This window comes from Ostrea edulis, chromosome 5 (assembly GCF_947568905.1).
Source record: "Ostrea edulis chromosome 5, xbOstEdul1.1, whole genome shotgun sequence".
NCBI classification, from domain to species: Eukaryota; Metazoa; Mollusca; class Bivalvia; order Ostreida; family Ostreidae; genus Ostrea; species Ostrea edulis.
The window spans coordinates 46052071-46072291 of NC_079168.1; the positions used below are offsets into that span (position 1 = coordinate 46052071).

The following is a 20221-nucleotide window of genomic DNA, read 5'->3' on the forward strand; positions in this document are numbered from 1 at the left end:
TATTTAAGATATCTTATCAAAATAGATACACAATATATCTTTTATTTTTTAATAAGATATCTCTTAAACTTTTCTTATAAAATATGAGATATCTTATAAAGTTTATGAAATATCTTGTATAGTTTATAAGATATATCTTATATAAATTATTAAATATTTTATAAACTGTGAATTATACCAAGATATCTTATAAAAAATTATAAGATATCTTATCAAAAACAGAAAATATATCTCATCAATTATATGAAATATCTTTATAGCTAGAGGAATAATTATAGATATGGTGTGCTATACAATCGGTGCAATCCAGATATATGTCAAAAGTGCAATGGATGCTGGGGTTGGAGGAACTAAAACACCAATCTGATTAAAATCAGATCCTCAATCCGCTCCTCTTTTTTGTGTAGCGACAAGAAAAATAAAAGGAGCGGATCGAGGATCTGATTTTAATCAGATTGCTAAAACACCTACCATCCTCAATTTTGATGTTCTAGCTGTTAGGTCTTACCAGTATATAACAAGTTGTACATCGTAAATATTGCGTACATACATTGGAAAGACCGTATGTTTTTTTTATTTACCAAGTGCATTTTAGTTTCATCATCATCAATTCACTTCGTCCCAACATTTTAGTTTATTTATTGTTTATTCCAAAAGAATAAGAATTACCGTTTATCTATTTCTCTGTCACGAAATCAGAGATTCAGTTGGAGTTTAAGCCCTAGGTGATAGATGGATCTTGTGTATGGCATTCTCAAAGTTAGGTTAATTTCCTTGTAAAACATGCATGGCGCACCCCCTAAATTTTCTAAGAAAAAAGCACGCCTTGTTTATTTCGCAAGAAAAATATAATGAAATATAATTTCCAAAACACAATACACTAAAATGAATTTTTGTCTTCTATTACATGTTGATGTACTTTTCATGTTAGCATACTTGATTATAATTAAACCCAAGCAATGTGGTGTCTTTCATTCAACTGAACAAATTTCTAAACGGCGATCCAGAAAAACAGAAGCCTTTCATCCTGTGAACTTGGTTATCCGCCTGCGCTGAGGACTTAGGAACACTGGTACCCTGTTAGTCTGGTTTCTTCTTTTTTACCGAATACTCTGCCATCGCTCAACTAAAGCCCAAGAGTATATTCGACTAGGCTATCTGAGTAAAACTGACATTCCCAATTAAAAACATCACTCCGATTCTAGCACAAGTACCCTGAAGTTGATGCTGAAGTTCCTTATTGACAAAGGTACTTCTCTACTATTGACATCGTTTACAGCGAAATCCATTATTTTGGAAAATGGTTGCGTGAACACAATATATTGATGGAATCCCTGGATCCTTCCCCGAAGGTCTGACATATCGGGTCTTTCTATTGTTACTGCTGTGACAAATGTCCACTCAGTCGATGGATGTATAAATTTTTTACCAAGTTTGTATCTACAATACCAAGTAATCAAGGTTTTCCCAGTTTCAAAATGTTCTTTTATTTCTCCCACTTCTCAAACCTACATGCACAGCTGCCATTCTAGAAACAAATCACCTATCTAATGCTGTCCTATTTTTTTCTCACCAAAAGTTAGTACAACACATCACTTTTAATAAAGTGAATTATATGCACAAGTATTATCAATGTCCAGTATTATCAATCATTATACAAACTAGTATAGAATGTTTAAATGTGGGGATTGACAATTTATCACTTATTAAAAGAAGTGTATACATACAATACTTATGATATACTTAGTTCTACCAGCTGCCTAAGTCAATCATACTTTGCTTCAGACTGTATTGAAGTTGTACTTAGCGCGGTCTAGAGCCCATTCTAGAGACAGAACCCGACCCCGAGGTGAAGTCCTACTTAGCACGGTCTAGAGCCCATTCTAGTGACAGAACCCGACCCTGAGGTCATGAATATGATGGTATCCTTGCTCATCATAAATGCAAATACAGTTGGTCTCTTATACATATAGGTCCTCGGGTACAAAGATTTTTAAAGACTGCATAATTCTTTATAAAGGTTTTGACCCCCAGGGGTTCAATGACCATCGAATTCACATTTCCTCATTACATGCAATTTTACTTTGATGAAGAATGGCAATGTACTTTAACACTGTTAAATATGGATCACAGCGTACCACCATCAATCTAATAAAAGTTAACAATAAACTATATCTAAAAATTCTTTATTGTGACAAAATATGTTTTATCATTATAATATTGAAACCAAAGCTTTATTCCTTTGAAGTATCAGTGAAAATAGCCGATTGTCTGATGTCCTCTCACACATGGAAGTCACATTTAAAATGGGAATATAGTAAAAGTTTGTTTTAGAGTAACAAATGTTATCTGACAAATATTCATAATGAAATTACAATATAAACACTTCAAAGAAGGCATAAAATAAATGTGCTATTGGGAAAATTTTAAAATTGACATTCTCTTTGTATCATACTAAACACAAGTTCACATACATACATAATTTGAAACCATGTTCTACATGTAGCTGCAAGTCTAAGAATTTCAAAACCCAAATCATGGCAAAAGCTAGTTTTGCATGCTTTAAAATTGACATACTTTTAGAGCCAATCAAAAGCCTTGCACAAAACAGTCAAAGAATAATTTTATAGAAAATACACCTCAATATACACATGTACATACAGGATTTACAAGTGAAAGGAAAATAACTTGAATTGCTAATTATACAACACAAAATAGTGAAACTACAGAAAAATTGACACATTTTATTTATCTTCTTCTCTCCTCTGGCAGAGATTTCTACTTTCCATCTGACATGTCAACATCGTCTTCCTTCTTGTCCTTCTTTTCACCTGTAACTAAAAATTGAGAATTTACGACCCACACAGCTTTATTTTTGCAACTTTTTATATCAGCTACTTTTGCAAAAAGTAAGAAATAGTGAAATAACCACTATTACCTTTACATGATATTAATCAAAAGTCAAGTGTGTATATATAGCAGTGAAAACAGATTTTACTCTTGTTTAAAGCTGTCTACAGTTTATACTACGTGAATGCATATTTCGGTAAAATCTGCTTTAAAGTGACTAAGTACGGGATTTCTACAAACCTTCTCCTTCTCCTTCCCCTGGTGCACTATCTGTTCTTCGCCGCTTGCGTGGATTCATTCGTTGTCGTAAATGCTTGGGTGTTGGTAATGGATCCATTCCCAGGACTTTATGGATTTGCCTGAATGCTATCAGCCTCAGAGCATGCTGCAAAATAATCAATTTAGGTCAAATATAAAATGTTGGTTTCCACTTTCCCCGACAAACCCAAAAAATTTCTGCCGAAGCCAATACAATTTCCAAAACACAAAAGTGATGCTTGTTTTAAGTAAAGACAAAAGACCAAAGGCACATGTGACTGCAGGGCTAACAATGGGTTAATTTGTGGAGTTATATGGCATAAGACATTTTATATTCAAATAAAATTCAAGTCCTGATGAATCAAAGTTGGTCAATCTTGCAAATATTGTACAATCCACAACATATACAGTGATGAATGGATTTCAAATTCTGATAGCAGAGGGGTATGTGTATCTTGCCAAAGAAAACAAGCATAAATAAGTTCATCTGTGCAATCATGTATCCCAAGATACAATGAATCATATAATGCTGCACATACACATACTTTATTCTACTATACATACAAATAAAAAACAAACTTATATATTTTTGAATCCATTGTTGTGATGTCATTTTTCATCACATTTTGAGCTATAAGAAAGTTTAAATGTAGAATTCATGACATTTTCAATGGTATAAAATTGATAAAGTTTGTGATCATCCAATTGAGAGAAACAACATTTTAAGCATGAAATTAAACAAGAGGCCCACGGGCCACATCACTCACTTGAGTCACCTTGGCCCTGCCATTGTTCAGCTGTTGTGATTTTTAGAAGATTTTTTTTTATCAATCCTTATTCCCATAAAAATTTTTGACCCCATATTGCAGCCCCAACCTAGCCCCAAATGATCACAACATAACTGAAAATGAATTCACATAACACAGATATGCCTCAACACCAATATGACTAACATGATCTTGCTGTTCTAGATAAGACTAAGTTCACAAGGTTATAGATCATGGTATGATACATGTATATGAAATCTAAATACAGAATATGAAAGCTGTCTTAAATACAGTGTAGTTCAGGAGATATTAAATAGGTAAGACTTTTATTAAAAGTAAGTCAAACTTCCAGGTCAAGGTCACAAGGTCAAACACCAAAGTATAACAAGGTCTTGCCATAAAAAAATTATATACAAAATATAAAAGCAGTAACTTAAATAGTTCAGGAGATATTGACTAAGTCAGAGTTTAAAAAGTAAGCCCAACTCTTAGGTCAAGGTCCTCAAAGATAATAAGGTCTTGCCATACAGAACCTAAATACAAAATATGGAAGCCCTGCCTTCAAAAGTTCGGCATTTAAATAAAAAAAAGTAGGTCAAACTCCAAGGTCAAACATTGTGTACAAGGTCTTGCCATAAAGAATCTATAAACAAAATATGAAAGTCACAACTAAAATAGATGAAAATATATTTAATAGATTGTTTTCAAAAGGTAAGTCAATTTCCGAATTCAAGGTCACAAGGTCCATGATATGAAATGAAAGGTATTGCCATAAGAAATATATATATACATGTATATATATATATATATATATATATATAAAGCACATAAATAGCAATGAACTCTTAAATGAACATAACTGCCCTACGTGAAGAAATATTTAATATAAAGCACAGAAAATTTCACTTTATTTGGATACCCACTTCCGCCCCTACCCAGGGTTGAACTGCGGAACCAAATCTCCTAGCAGCATGTAACCAGCGCACTAGACCGCTCAACAATCTAGGCAAGTCAAAAAACTTGCTTTCAATGACGATGGAATTCTCGCCACGCTGTCACACGCTACACGGTCATTGAGAATGGAAATGGGATACAGTTATTTAATGTGCATTTAAGAGGATCATACATGATACACATTGCATTCGAAATATTTATATATAAAGCACATAAATAGCAATGAACTGTTAAATGAACATAACTGCCCTAAGTGAAGAAATATTTATATATATACACACACACACACATACATACACACAAAGATATGAAAGATCTACCTTAAATAGTTCAGGACATATTGTATAGGTCAGATTTTAATAAAAGTAGGTCAAACTTCCAGGTCAAGGTCACAAGATCATAGCTGAATATTCTAAGGGTCTAGAATTAAACTTTAAATATTTCTTCATAATTTGGGGAAACTACATCTAATTTATAGACTGCTTGCTAAGAAGGCAAGGAGTCATTCAATAAATTCCACAAAACATAAACATGTACCTTTAACATCCCTTAAGTGTCTGACCACAGAATTCGGTTATTACAATGAATATTGATAAAATATTCTTATTGAACAATAAATTATTCACTCCATTTTCACCATTGGTTACCTGTGCTGAAGCTGTGATGTCTTCTCTCTCCTGATTGGTCAGTGATGAAGCAGCATCTACAGAATCTTTTTCACATGGATCGTAGAGTCCTGGCCCTCCTACAATGAACAATATATAGAAAATAAAGAGCACAGCCTGCTGAATGTCTAATCAAAAACAAATGAGTGTGCATAGGATAAAATCAAGTCAACCTTCATACAACAATTGTCAATATACCACTTGAATTGTTCAAATGACAACAGAAACATTTCAAATTATATTTTCATTTTATTACATGTATTTAGATAATTTCTTTTATATGGTGAATTCGTTAACAATTTTGGGTTGTACATAGGAAGTGCCTCTACCTAAAGGAGCGACAAATTATTTCCACAGTCTTCTTTCATCATACTCATTACTTTCTCTTTAAATTGACAAATGCAATTTGGACCTTATCAAAATGATCTTTGCATGTCCAATTGAACTCCCATAAAACGCCATGGCATAGATAATTACTCCCATGGGACAAATGAAATTACTCTGTTGTGTGATGTGCTTGTCAAATCTGTTTATCTTTATAGTACAATATTAGATTGTTAGAAACAAAATACTCGTTTATATTAAAAAAATGTGTATTTCTTGATGTAATCATTATTTTTTTTTTAATAAGGTTACTGCATTACAATCTAACACTTGTAGGTATTATCTCCCTTAAAACAGTCCCCCCCCCCCCCCCCCCTTAATACCTGGTCATTGTTTTTATTATTTTCTCCTTCAGTGCCCTTGTCCGAAAATATATATTTTCTTGACTATTTTGATAATAAAACAAAACATAAAAAGTGAATAGGTTGGTTGCATTCGTTACAAGATCGGTTGGTTGCGTTCGTTACAAGATTGCTTTTAATAAGCAAACATTAAATCGACAAAGCTGAAAAATCACTAATGAAAGCATATAAATTCAAAACTGAAAATGGGCTGGGTAGGAGGGAAGGCTAGGGCACAGAAATACAAAAGCAACCTTTGTTGCCTGTAACGAACTTCGCATTGCCCGAAAACTGACCAGTAGTATTATATATACTAAGGGCTATTCCAGAAATAAATACATTGGGGGGTCGGGAGGCACCTTTTGTATATACCAAGCACCCATAAAAAAAATTTAAAAATTACCCCATGACCCATCAAATTAATAAACTCATTTAACAATGACCCATCTAATAATAAAAAAAAAATAACCAGACCCACCACAAAAATATTTTTAAAAATGAAAACGGTTCAAATCTCACGAGGTTTTCGAGACAAACATTCTAGTCAATGACGCGGTAATGCCTGTGCGACATTGTATCACAGTAGTTCTGAAGAAACGATGTCACATCAACAATCAAAGGCATCTATGGCGGGAATGTTGGAAAGATTGGGAGTCCAAACGATGCTATTATCATGAAATGGGTATGGATATGTTTTTCCACGAATCGTTCGTCTTCTTGGAGCCCGAGCCCGGAGGCCTCTATATCACCATCACACCGACTGATAAATATAACGTATCAGTACCCTCGTATAAATCAACTAAGGTTTGCCTATTTTTATTAGAAAACGGAATACCTATTGGTTTCAAAATATTCCCAAAATCGATGCACTGTAAACTGTAATAATCTACAGAATTGAGTTCGCCGCCATCACATCCAAAGGGACCCTACTAAACGCGCCTCTAATTTGAAGAGTGTCGTAATGGAAAGTTATGCGCTGCAAAGAGCGACAACTCGAATAGTTCTATGTTACTTCCGATTTCCGATTTCGAAAGCAGCATTTCGAAAGCACGTTTTCAATTTTCCCTCCGACGTTTTGTAACCAACACGACAAGAGCGACAATAAAAATATTCTGAAAACTCAACACCCACGTGGCACAAAATAAAACAATAGAAACTACCCACTACCCATAATAAATATTTTTTTAACAGTCCAACCACGGACCAATTAAAATATGAAAAAATACGACCACCCACACAAAAAAATATCATTTGCCGCCCGACCCCCCCATTTGATCATTTCTGGAACAGCCCTAAGTGCAAAAGCGCTCGTGCATGAGCTCAAAAACCCGCGAAATGTATTTACGGAAAATAACGAAAAATGACGAAATGTAAAAACGTAAACAAATAAATTTATTAAGTTTTCATGACCTGATTTAATGCTGCAATTTTCATTTTCCTACTGATGTGGTCACCAATTCACAAAAGATTGTTGATTCTAGGATTCAGATCTACATGAGGCCAAAATGGGTTATGAGATATATGGCCATATCATCTAAGGTCACAGTGACCTTAATGTAGGATGCGACACACCTTCTACCCAAGATGCATAACTTACCAAGATTAATGATTCTAGGCCATATAACTGTCCAATCATGAACTAGATAGGGTTTTGCCATATTTGTTATATCATCTTAATCAAAGGTCACAATGACCTAACTTTAAAGTGCGAAACACCTTCTACCCAAGAACTTGAAATGACACAAATTTTCTCAAATGTCAACATATGTTCCCATACCTGGAAGCAGGAGACCTGAGGATATGCTTTCGAACACTCGTCTCAAAGCATCACCAGGACTCATGTTAGCTCCTCCACTGCTCACACACTTCTCTACCAACAACTCCATTGCCTAAGAAGTTAGAATATCATTTCAATACATATACATGTAATTGCTTGGAAATTAATCATCCAATATTTGTATGCCATAGTGTTTCAGTGCATTTCCTGTAATAAGATGTCACACACTTAGTGTACTTCATTATCTACTATCAATCATCAACTGGTTACTGTGCATTGCACTCACCCATTCATTGAGTGGAGTCCAAGTGGGAACTCTCTGACACAGGTCCCGTAGAATCCGGATGACTACAACACAGGATTGTAGTCCATTGGCTCTAGCCTACAAATTAAAATCATCATGATGAATTCTTCTGCTGGATTACAAGACGATTGGAGAAAAAATCTGGATACAGGTATGAGGGGATTCTAAAATACACAATTTTTAAAAGCTGAGGTCTATAGATATAATCCAGATTTTTTTCCTATTCAAAGCACCCAGAAAACATCTGCAGCATTGGACAGATGTTAATCAATGTCTGCTTTTCAACTCACTCTTATGTTGAAACATTTCAACTAAGAGAAAGTAGGACAGCACCCTTAACTTTCCAGCCTCATGTTACACCTAACAAAGTATGATCAATCTTGTAGCACTCTCTCAACTTGCATTCACTTGATATCTAATTTGTGTGGTGACAGTACTGAAGTAAATGCTTCAATTCTGCAGCCCGCACTGGAGTACTATAGGTGGTATATAGAATGATTGCAATGTGGGACAGTGCCTGTCTTACAAATGAATATGGCAAATTTTAGTCAACAAGCTTTCATCTTTTCCCCCCAAATGGGGAAAACATTCTAAAGAAATAGTTTCAGCCCCAAGTTCTCTGACAAAATTCATGTTTAAAATACAGCTTACCTTCCTAACAATCCAAATCACACACATGAAAGGCCAATGCCATACAGTGAAAGTCATTTTGTCACAAAAGAAAACAGGGAAGAAGTAAATCTTCTGTGACAAATCTGACCATTTCATCAATTCTCTATTTGTCAGAGAACCAACTAGTCCTGAATGTAAATGTGTAATATCTTTCTTTTCTGTTTTTTTCTTTCTTTTTTTCTTTTTGTTTCAAACACAAAGATTGATCATTTAATACTGAAGGCAAAATATGCTCAAATTGACAGATAATAACAATATAATTGGATAGCAATATCTTCTCATAAGGCTGCAAAGTATAAAAAAAGTTTCAAACCTGGAACCATTTAGCATGTCGAAGAGCGGCAAGGGCATCCAGGCATTTCTGCCTGTCCAATACATCCGGTGGATCTTTAACCGTGACAGTGGATGTCTCTGTTTTAATACAAGCATTCAACCACGTGACTCAGGAACGGGTGTTTGACCATTAAAGTGATGGCAACTCTCTTAATATTAAATACCATAGATGACCAGCCCCGACCAACCCTCGTGACCATATGTATGTGTGTGCAAAGAATTTGAAAACAAACAGCTTTAGCATAATAAAAAAGTGCTTGTAAATCTGATCAAAATATTAACTAAACACATTTTATGAATTGCAAGCTAATTAATCTAGAAAGCTATTGGGTAATATAAACAGATATGAAATAATATCAAAGAATCTCTCTCTCAAAAAGAAGCTTCTATCAATATCAGAATTTGTTATAATCTAAAACTGCCTTTAAATCAAAAAGGAAAAAGTACACAGTAGAAGCAAAAACAAAATTATTGAAGCCAGAAAACAGCTTAAAGGGGTATATAAATTATTTTGATATTCCAAAAACTGAAAACAGTAGCTAGACTCAGATTAGTATGATAAAGCTGATGTGAATATAAAATCTAGGGAGATAAAAAGTATTATAGCAGTCTATGAAAATAAATCAGTTTCATGAATGTTGCACACTAGCTTCAGTCACAAGTTTGGACACAGGGCTGGCATGCACCACTAATGGTCAAAAATCCTTCCTCTCAAACTGTCGACCCTGGAAGGCTTTCCATGAGTGGGAAAATAAATCAGTATTAGTGACATTTCAAGAAATAATCCAGGCATCAAAATAAACAATGGAAAAAAACCCGTCAAATTATTACAATCAAGGTATTTTATATGAAATATAGCCTGAATAATTCCTCTAACCATTATCAGTCATTCTATTGGGAGGTACAGAAAATTTGTATAAAAGAATTGAGCTTGATGAATTGTTACTAAACTAAATAGATTGACTGACAAAGTATAAAGCCTTCCGAAAATAGTCTAAAGACTTGTTCAATAATAAATCTACAGTCATATAGTTAAACAAGTTTGATGGTAGAGTTCTCAAGAGTCATAGGCGATGATCTCTCTACCCCGCACAAAAAAGGTGACTAACCTCCATCAGCAAGCTGAGTCTCCCTCATAATTGGTGAGGTCAAGGTCACAGAACAGGATGTTTTGGGGTCACTTTCACTCGAGACAATAATGGCAGCCTCCTCCACACAGCGTTTAACCTCATACTTTTCTTCAGTGATAGCCTGAAAAGTAAATGAAGTTCATCCTTACAGGTGAAACTGGGTTTTCTATAAAGATACCTGTACATGCAATGGATAGAAAACAGAAGTGTCTCTACACTACATACAGCTATCTGTTTTGGAAGGGCATCTGCAACCCTCTCAAGCAAAGTTCTGGTAGGCTTCTCTGAGCAAAGAACCACAAGGTTGACATTCAAGTCCCCATGCAGCAGCAAACCTTTGGCCAGTACTCCTACCCTCATCACCCCCTTCAGAACCCTTGGAACAGCTGCTTCTTCCTTCTTTTCTCTGAAATATTACAGATGTCAACTTTTTAAAACAGTCTATGAAAATGCTTGAATTTGTGTGATCCCACAATAGTAGAAGATCTATCAAGGCCTGTGCAAACCCTGTCATAATTCCTATGGTATATGATATGCACACCTGTAACTTCATGTACATGACGCATACCTTTGTTTGCATAATGAAATTCACAAACTGTGACTCTTTGATTCCAAGATTCATCAGCAGACCAAGTTTGATAGAACTAGGCCTTACAGTATGCAAGATGAGATCCAGATAAGATTTAACTATGTAGAGCCATAAAATTCAAAAATGTGGCTACAGTGACTAACTTTTGAGTCACAACCTTCAGTTTGATGGTCCTACACCTCACTAAGTGCAAGATATGACCCAAACACAATTTGTGTAAGTAAAGCCATAAAATTTCATCAGGAGGCCACAGTTTTGGGTCACAATACAACTTACAGACCTATTAAAACAGGTTTGACAGCCCTAGGCTGTATACAGTGCTCCAAGTTGCGAGTAAAACGGTCACATTTGCAACCAGAAAATCGATTTTGCGACTTAAGATTATATTTAAGTTGCATTTTTGTGAGTGGAGAAAAATTGGGCATCCAGTAAAATTTTGTAACCAGGATCGAAAGTCTGAATAAATATTTTCCAGTCTCGGTCAAAACAGCGTTTGAAAGCAATCAAGATGGCGTTAAAACGAGGGTTAAAGAACTTTGGATTTATCAGTAGTAAAAAGTAGAAGCCTCGGTCGGCCTAGTACATGTAATGAAGAAATTCAAGAATCACACGGAGAAAGTTTTGCATTTAAAGATGACGTAGCTGTGTCTAACGAAAAATGCAAAAGTAAAGGAAGAACTCCAGTCCTAATGGCTGAAGGAATTTTTGTGGTTGATATACAGAGATTGCAAAATGTTTTGCAGAATTTGTGAGGCCAATCAGCCAGCAACGTCCATCATTTCTGGACACCCATTGTCCGATTTCACCACGACCTGGTGTACATCTTTCAAATGTGGAAGTGTGACCATTCAAGGTAACTGTAAGAGTCATGTCTTTGTCCGTGACTGCATTATTAGCAGTAAGTTGAGCGGGGCAACTGTTGCTGTTAATTTTCACAGACAATTACAAACTCGGGATGTAGTGTTCTTATTGATGCTGGTACTGAATGTTCAGCAAAAGATCCAACAAAAGTAGAAGCTCTTATTCACGTAAGCAGTGAAGGCCCACTTACTGAGGACTTTAAAGTAAATCCTTGTGTGGAACACTGGGTTTTCTTCTCCAGAAGCGTACTGTAAAATATACTGGATGGCCCAATGCAATACAACTTTTGCCAGAGTAAATACTTAACTTGTTAGCATCCAGCATGTTTCACAGCACATTTCTATTCAGTTTAAAAATAAAACAAACAAAACACATACATGTACATGGGTGTTGATTTTTTTCTTGAAAGATACTCAAATTGAAAAAAAATTGTAGGTCTTATTTACAAAATCTTTTACCATGGCGAGTAGAAATTTTGAACATGGCGACTAGAAATTTGAAAATGTGACCAAAAATATTTCTTGGTCGCCATTTTGCCACCTGATAGCAGATGTGACTTGGAGCACTGGTATAGTGTGAAAGATATGACCTGGATACACAAAAGCTAACAAATGGACAGATAGATGGTAAAGCCCTTACCATAACACAGTCTGTCAAAGGCGTATAAAAACCACAGTATTTTATCAATTTGGCAATGCATTCCAGTTCACATTTCATAAATTAAAATGGCTACAGCAGGAAATACAGAATTTTCTAAGGAAGTTTGTTGAGCATACCCTTCTTTTGGCTCCTCCTTCTCTTTTTTGATTCCTTTGTCCTCCTTTTTGATTTTGTCTACATCCATCGACTTTGGTGAGTCACTGTAAAACATAATCTACCAATTACTATAAAAAGATGTCTGCATAAATGTGTATACATATTTGTCATGTTGCCGTTGTATGGTAATATCACTTTATATAGACGACAAACAATCTTCTTGTTACCGCCTTTTCTAAAAGGAGACAACAAAAAAGTAGTGGAATGATTTTCAAGCATTTAATTTGAATGCTGTGTGTGCTTATAGGGTCTTCTACTGTCATGCTTTCTTTTAAACTTTGTAAACTTAGTAAGTCATATGCAGTCATTCCTTTTTGATACCACCAAAAAAAATGTACCTGAATTGCAATATCTTAGTGATGATATGCATATTTGTAATATCTAGTGATCAATGCAATTCATATATCCCCATATCATCACACAACAAATCAGTAGTGTATTTCCTTTACCTTTCTGCCAAGAAGTCCGAAACATTCTTCAGGGCCTTTTCACACAGAGACACAATGTTCTGCACTGCTTGGAGCTGTTAAATTAAAGAAAACAAGTAAGATTTCCAAAATAATGAGGACCAAATTGACATAATCTGTCAACAAAAACTGTCACATTCTAAGATTGGAATCTCCAATCATTGTAAAAATGTTTACCTCTGCCTCATTAGGATAAATGCTAGCATGCTTAGCCATTACATGACGATCATCAGAGGAATCTGGTCTTCTTATTCCCTACAAAAACACACTAACACATTACCTGTCTTGTACACATAATAAAGTGAACCTTCAGTTTTCAGACAATTTCACTTGGAAAAAGATTTTTTAAACATTTGTCTTGTTTATCAGCATTCAGAATCTAGAGTCTCCCCAGTATTACCATAGGTCCCCCAGGTCCATGAGCAAAAGGGCGTGGGGGAGGCATGCCTGGTCGACCTTGTCTCTGCCACTCGTAGTACTCCAGTTCCTCGTACCGTCTTCTCTCCTCCCAATACATCTCCTCTTCCATTCTAATTCAATAATACCACAACTATACAAAGATTGCATACAATTTGTATCTCACTAAATTTGGCAGGAAATCAGTGTATGACACAACTATATCAACTACTCTGAAGTTCTGACACAAATTTCTTAGGTAAAAAAAAAAAAAGTACACACCGCATTTCTTCTCTCCATCTTTGCTCTTGTTCTCTCCTGCGCCAAAACTCTTCCTTCTGGGCTTGCCTACGGACCTTCTCTTCCTGAATTTTTCGAGCTCGAATACTGGGCTTCACCTCCACTTGTAAACTGGGATCTACTTTTTTCTGTGTTACAAAAACACAAATTTACTAGAATGAATTTCTCTGCTACCCAATAAAATTGCTTTTAGATCACAGTATCATTCACCTGCTGGCTAACACTATAAGGATTGTACCTACTTTGTATTGTAATCTATGTCTTCTTCCTTTCATGTGCATTTCTTTTGCATTTGGATCATTGAACTTGCACTCACAGAGTTTACAGTTGAAACTAACAGTCTTGCCCTGTTCATTTCGAACTTCTTCTATGTACTCATGTCCTGTAATTCATAACATTTAATATTATAAACATAACGAAGTACATGTACATGCTTTATTTGAATAACTAAAGATATTATTTTGTGTGCTGAAATATTCACTTTTGACATGTTCCCCAAGAGTTATGAAAGAGTACATTTTCCCTTTTATCAATATTAATAATGTCATCTCAGAGAACTGATTGTTAATCATATTGGTTACATCAAACAATAAACCAATATCTCAATTTACAGTATTTCAATTTTTCTCTTTTACTATTTATTAGAATAAATATCATTTCATTGCTGGATTTAAAATACCAAACAATTCTGGGTGACTGTTAACACGATGGAGTCACAAGCTTGTTGAATGCATGAATATGGGTGTTGCTCGTTAAAGTAATGAAACTATCCAAAGGAGAAGTACATACCAACAGGAGTAACATCCTTTTCCCCTAAAATATTGAGTGAATCCCCATCTTCATCTTTGTCTACAGTGGAATAGGAAATAATCAGTACTATAATCCTCTGATCACAAAATAAGTAAAAAATTATTTTGATTTGATACAGATTTTTTTAAAAAAAAAGTTCATTATTTTTGAATAAATAAACTTAGTAGAGTCTTTCCAATTCTCAGCGGCTAACAATGACAGCTTACCATCATTACTAGAGATGGATGTGGTGGAGGTATTTAAACTGTCTCCAGACTTGGTAGAAGGTGGTTCCACCTTCACCTCCACTGTTTTCACATCCAGTGTTTTAAGCTGCGTACCACCTTTAAATATATACAAATTCTCTCATTTTCTGAGTGTACAAAATACTGTACATGTGCAGGTACAATTTTGTTTCACAAAAACAGATATGTCAAAATATCAGTGAATGTGTCAAAGTCAGTCCACAGACATATTTACTATATCAATGATCTGCAAAACCTGTTTATCTCGAACATGGTAATCTTGAATACTAAACGTCTATCACAAAGTATTTTCTCCATCCCAAGTGCTATATAATACTTGCTATAAGGACAAGAATTCACTACAAAATTCAGATTCTATGTTGATTAGCCAATTAGAACCAAACAAAATCACGCAAGCATGGATAATAACATTGTTTAAATATTAATTTGGGTTTATCCTTTTCACAATAAGCAACAAGAGTACTGCCAACAGTACATAATGCACCCATGAAAAAGCTTACACAGGGTGTTTTTCTTATGCCATGAATTGTAGAACTTTCCTTAAGGTAGTATCAGCCATCATCAGGCTGTGACATACTTTCTATAATATTGAATGAATAAAAGGTCCTAGCTTAAAAACTGACAGGAGACAGATAGACAAACCAAGAGTTTTGTGGGTAAAATATTACCCCAAATTTGACCAATTTCAACAAATGTGTAAATATTTCAAACATCAAAGGAAATCAGAAAATTTTAAGAATCAAAATCCTTTTAATATGCATATTTTCAGTTGTTTACAAAAGACCTAGCTTTAAAACTGTGAGAGGAGTTAAAAGGACCAACCATGTACTCACTCTATAATATTTCCTCAAAACAAACTAAGTTCAACAACCTGTAATTTTCTTAAAAATTAGAGAATATAAAAATCTTTGCCACATGCATATCTTTAATACCCATACAAATACTTTGTAAAATAAGGTCCTCAGTTGAAAACTGTGAGCGGAGTTAGACAGATAAATCATGTACTCTCCAAGTAATATTTCCTCAAAACAGACATGCAACAACCTGTAATTTTCTCAAAAACTGAAGAAAATCAAAATCCATCCCACATGCACATCTTTAATACCCATACAAATATCCTATAAAATAAGAAGGTCAACACTTGAAAACTGTGGGAGGATTTAAACATAAATTATGTACTCTATGTAATATTTCCTCAAAAGTTCAACAGCTTGTAATTTTCTCAAAAATTGAAGAAAATCAAAATCCTTGCCACATGCACATCTTAAATACCCATACACTCTGCAAAACAAGAGGGGCTTCATTTGAAAATTGTGGGAGGAGTCAGACAGATAAAGTATGTACCCTCCATATAACATTAATTTTCAAATAAAGGGGCAAACCTCCAGCAAGAGAGGTCGAAACGCAAAATTGCAACTTAATCTGAAGTGAACAACAAATAAGTTTCAGCTTGATATGTGACAGAAAAATGAAAATACAATCAGAAAACCCCAAACGGATGGACATACAGACATTGCCATACCATAATATATCCCATTTAAAGACCGGCGTATAAAAACTTGGATCTAATTGAAAAAAAATGACAAGGAAGCAGCACAAGTTGTGTGCCTAATAGTGAAAAATTATACGCCAATAAAAATGCGACTGAAGAATTATTCTGCCGTAATAGTAGCTAATCAACAGTAAAATGGTTGGTCTACAAATTAAAACACCCGTTTCATATAGTCTGGGTTTTTTTTGCTAAAAAGAAAAAAAAAACAATTGAAAATTTACCAATGTATGTGATTTTTCCTGTCAACAACTGTTACATGCCTGTTTGCTACAGCTTATTAGTTTTGTAACTGCATCATTGGTCACTGCACATTTACATAGGTATCAACTCTAGATAGGATTTATTTGTGGTCAGAAAAAGTAATTTATTTTTTGAGTCAAACTTCCCAAAAATAAATAGTTTTAAATCATATTCATAACTATTTCTAATTTTCTATGCATAGAAACAGTATATAGTACACGGTGAAATCTTATGTGATAAATCAAAGGCCTACAATAAAAATATCAAATGGTCTAAAGTAAGAGATAATTATCACTTACAGACTGCAGTATGATACACTTTCTTTAATTACCTATGAATGTAATCTTGGGTGTTGATAGGACTTTTTTGGTGGTAGCTATGGGAGTTATGTTGGATTTAACAGCTGGCTTTGTAACACTAGCAGTAGATGTGGCTGTATTGCTGGCAGTTTTAGCTACAGATGAAGTTCCACTGGCAGCAGGGGAGACAACTACTGGATCCGTGGAAGGAATAGGTTTTCCTAATCTTGTATGTAGCTTCAACACCTGTTAACACATGCAAAAAGTAAAACATAAAACAGCCAAAACAAACTATGTTTATACATACTATCATCTGTTTTACAGCATGACCATTGAAACAAGTGAAAACCTTTAACATCTTGCAACTCAAATTTAGACATTTGATCTGCCTTGTCATTTGATGCGGGAAATATAACACAATCAACATAAACAGTGCATTGTGATATCATATTTAGCTTTGATGTATTTTCCTTCAAACCAAGAAATTACCAACATGTGATTGTCTGGTTATCAAAATTGTTTGTGGTACTTTTCAAAAAAAATTTGACCAACGAGTTTTGCGATGAAGTACCGTAGTGATGGCAACATTTTTCCTGAACACTTTGGATAATCCAAATCATTTTACGCTGATAAAGAGCAGATTGCTTGCTATTAATATGAATATGCAATTGTATTTATCTTGATCAAGTGCATGGCATGATATATGTCTTACTTTCAACATTATGCATTTCATAGATTTCATGTTTGCTGCTTGTTCTATAAAATTGAGTAGTGAGATATATAAAACTAACTATAATTGTAGCAATATTGAATCAAATGTTTACTACTGTAAATATAGTTTATTCTGTGTGCTACAAATTTACACCAGACAGGAAATTTGAATTCTCTTACAAATTCATTTCACGCAACAGTACTTGCATGAGAATGCTCATTAAACTGCATACTTATATAATCATACCACTCGTGTTTTCTTTGTCATTGGACAATTCAATTGACATGTGTCAGTGATCAAAAGCCTGACGCATACTTGGGTAGCCACCATTCTGTTCCCCAAATGAAGTTTGGGAACATATTACTTTCACTGTTCCCTATCATCATGATCATTTTTCTCCAGTACTTTTTTGTCCAGGTATGTTCTCAAAATACACAAGGAATTAATATAAAACCTTTTAAGGATGATAATATATAATTTGTAGATATGCAAAATGAATGTCATTTCCTCTAAACATGCACGTATGTGCATGCACATCATTGGATTTTTTATACTTAACTTCAGAATCAGCATAACTTTTTGTTTTTCAATGAAATCATTTAAAATTTATGTCGTAGGTATATTCTGAGATTATAAACTGATTGGCATAGTTAAAATCAACAACCTGCATGTGACTGCACTTGTATTTCATTTAGATTGTATACTAAATCGTCTGTAGCTCTCTTCTGAATAAAAGGAAATAGGAAGATATTCGAAGTACAAGTAGATGATATGCATATGCATTGGTGTAATGAAAAATGAAAATGTACACATACATGCATCGTCTATTGAATATTTAATTCTGTTAAGGACCATAACATTTCTGTTTTTCATAAAAATCTTTGGTAATTTATGTTGTAGATGTACAGCATCTTGGTGCTCCTCACAATTTGCTATGGTCAAAATTACTGGCCAGCACAGGCATGTCTGCATATGCTAAATTCTGATTGGAAAATTTTTAATTCACCACAACTTTCTTATATCTGATGCAAACATTACAAAATTTGCACTATTGGTATATGATACAAATGCCTGTTGAATGACATCAACACAAGTCATGTGCATTGATTCTCTTTCAATTCTATTGTACTAATACGGCCATATATTTCTTATAAAAGACTAATCAAATGAAATTGATAATCTACACTTATGATATGAATGCCTAATGAATGATGTAAACAAAAACTGCCCAATGAAATTCATATGCACAAGAATGTAAGTGCAGTGTATCTTTTACATTTAAAATGAAGTACATGTATTTGTCTATAACATTTTTAGTTTTCCAAGAATTGTGTTGAAAGTTAGGTTGTAAATACATCTTAGGGCTCTCTACCTATCTGTGTAGTCAAAATTACTTACCAGAATGAGCAAGCATGCTAAATTTTGATTGACTAAAATTTTTAAAAACTAATATTATTGATAAGTCTGAGACATAATGTAAATATGTTATTTGAAAAATAATGCACTTCAAACGTATCCTTACATTATTTTGCATTTATAGATTTGTAAGATTAAAAAAAAAATATTAAAAAAAAATGGAACTGTAAAACTTCAAATCTGGGGCATAAAGATTTGTAATATTTATCAAAATTGGAAATTAATGAATTTCAGAAAAATTTAAGAATTATCAATATTCAAAGCCAAAAATGACTAGATCTTTCTATAATGTTCAATAAATGTGCATACAGAATATAACTAACCTGGAAATGTTTATGTAGATCATGCTTTCAATTTGTTTCAATACAATACCCTTGTATCAGCATACAACCATATTGCTACAGGTAGATACCTTCTGGTGCTTTGATCCCCTGATATGAGCAGCATAGGCATCAGCCCCAGTGCAAGTGACATCACAAAGTTCACATCTCAGCTGATTCTGACTGCCACGCCCACTTGATGAGGAAGAAGTCCCAGCCTTCATCGCAGCTTCCTTCTTCTTATGCTTCTGCCCCTCTAAATGTTCTCTATAGGTCTGAAACACAGATTCTCTTCATTACTAAACATCATACTGCATCTCATAACACACCGCTAAATAAATGAATTTCATAAATAATGGATTTTTTTCTAAAACTCTATCAAGTACCTGAGGTCCAGCACAGCTGATCTTGCAGACATCACAATAGTGGAGCTGTGGCTGTTTAGGAGGGATCTTGGGCTTGGCTTTACCTGTCTGCCCTGCTTTCTTTACCTGCCAGGTGCTTGTGGTCTTAGCAGCCTGTTGCTGTTGCTGGTAGTAAGATGTGGCAGCTGAATACAGTGCTGCATCATAACCTGTAATGTAAAGACAAAAATCAATTATTCCATACTCTTAGATCAACCTACATGTACTAAAATGAAATTGGTTCTAGAGACTTATGCCATGAATGATTATGAAGAAATTTGCTATTCTTAGATGTTATATGAAGCGATCAGATGCAAGGGGCTCCTGGAATTAGTGAACATACATGTAGGACTGCCATA

At 34.4% G+C, this 20221-nt stretch overlaps 1 protein-coding gene across 4 annotated transcripts in view; it reads right to left on the bottom strand.

The window, feature by feature from the left end:
* Positions 1–2170: 2170 nt before the first annotated feature.
* The window catches only part of LOC125649718 (zinc finger RNA-binding protein-like), a 33519-nt gene continuing 15468 nt past the window's right edge, over positions 2171–20221 (bottom strand). For 2 of the 4 annotated variants that reach the window (XM_048877431.2, XM_048877429.2), the window contains 19 exons: positions 19845–20032; positions 19551–19733; positions 17043–17256; positions 14881–14997; positions 14654–14713; positions 14107–14246; positions 13847–13992; positions 13569–13698; positions 13346–13423; positions 13151–13224; positions 12662–12745; positions 10661–10841; positions 10415–10556; positions 9286–9383; positions 8283–8378; positions 7997–8108; positions 5477–5574; positions 3091–3235; positions 2171–2831 (listed from right to left, as the gene is read on the bottom strand). In XM_048877431.2, the coding sequence (XP_048733388.1) occupies positions 2779–2831; positions 3091–3235; positions 5477–5574; positions 7997–8108; positions 8283–8378; positions 9286–9383; positions 10415–10556; positions 10661–10841; positions 12662–12745; positions 13151–13224; positions 13346–13423; positions 13569–13698; positions 13847–13992; positions 14107–14246; positions 14654–14713; positions 14881–14997; positions 17043–17256; positions 19551–19733; positions 19845–20032 (2339 nt within the window). In that variant the 3' untranslated portion in view covers positions 2171–2778. Of the gene's footprint in view, positions 2838–3090; positions 3236–5476; positions 5575–7996; positions 8109–8282; positions 8379–9285; positions 9384–10414; positions 10557–10660; positions 10842–12661; positions 12746–13150; positions 13225–13345; positions 13424–13568; positions 13699–13846; positions 13993–14106; positions 14247–14653; positions 14714–14880; positions 14998–17042; positions 17257–19550; positions 19734–19844; positions 20033–20221 lie in introns of all 4 variants that reach the window. The other 2 variants (XM_048877430.2, XM_048877428.2) reach the window with 1 other exon arrangement.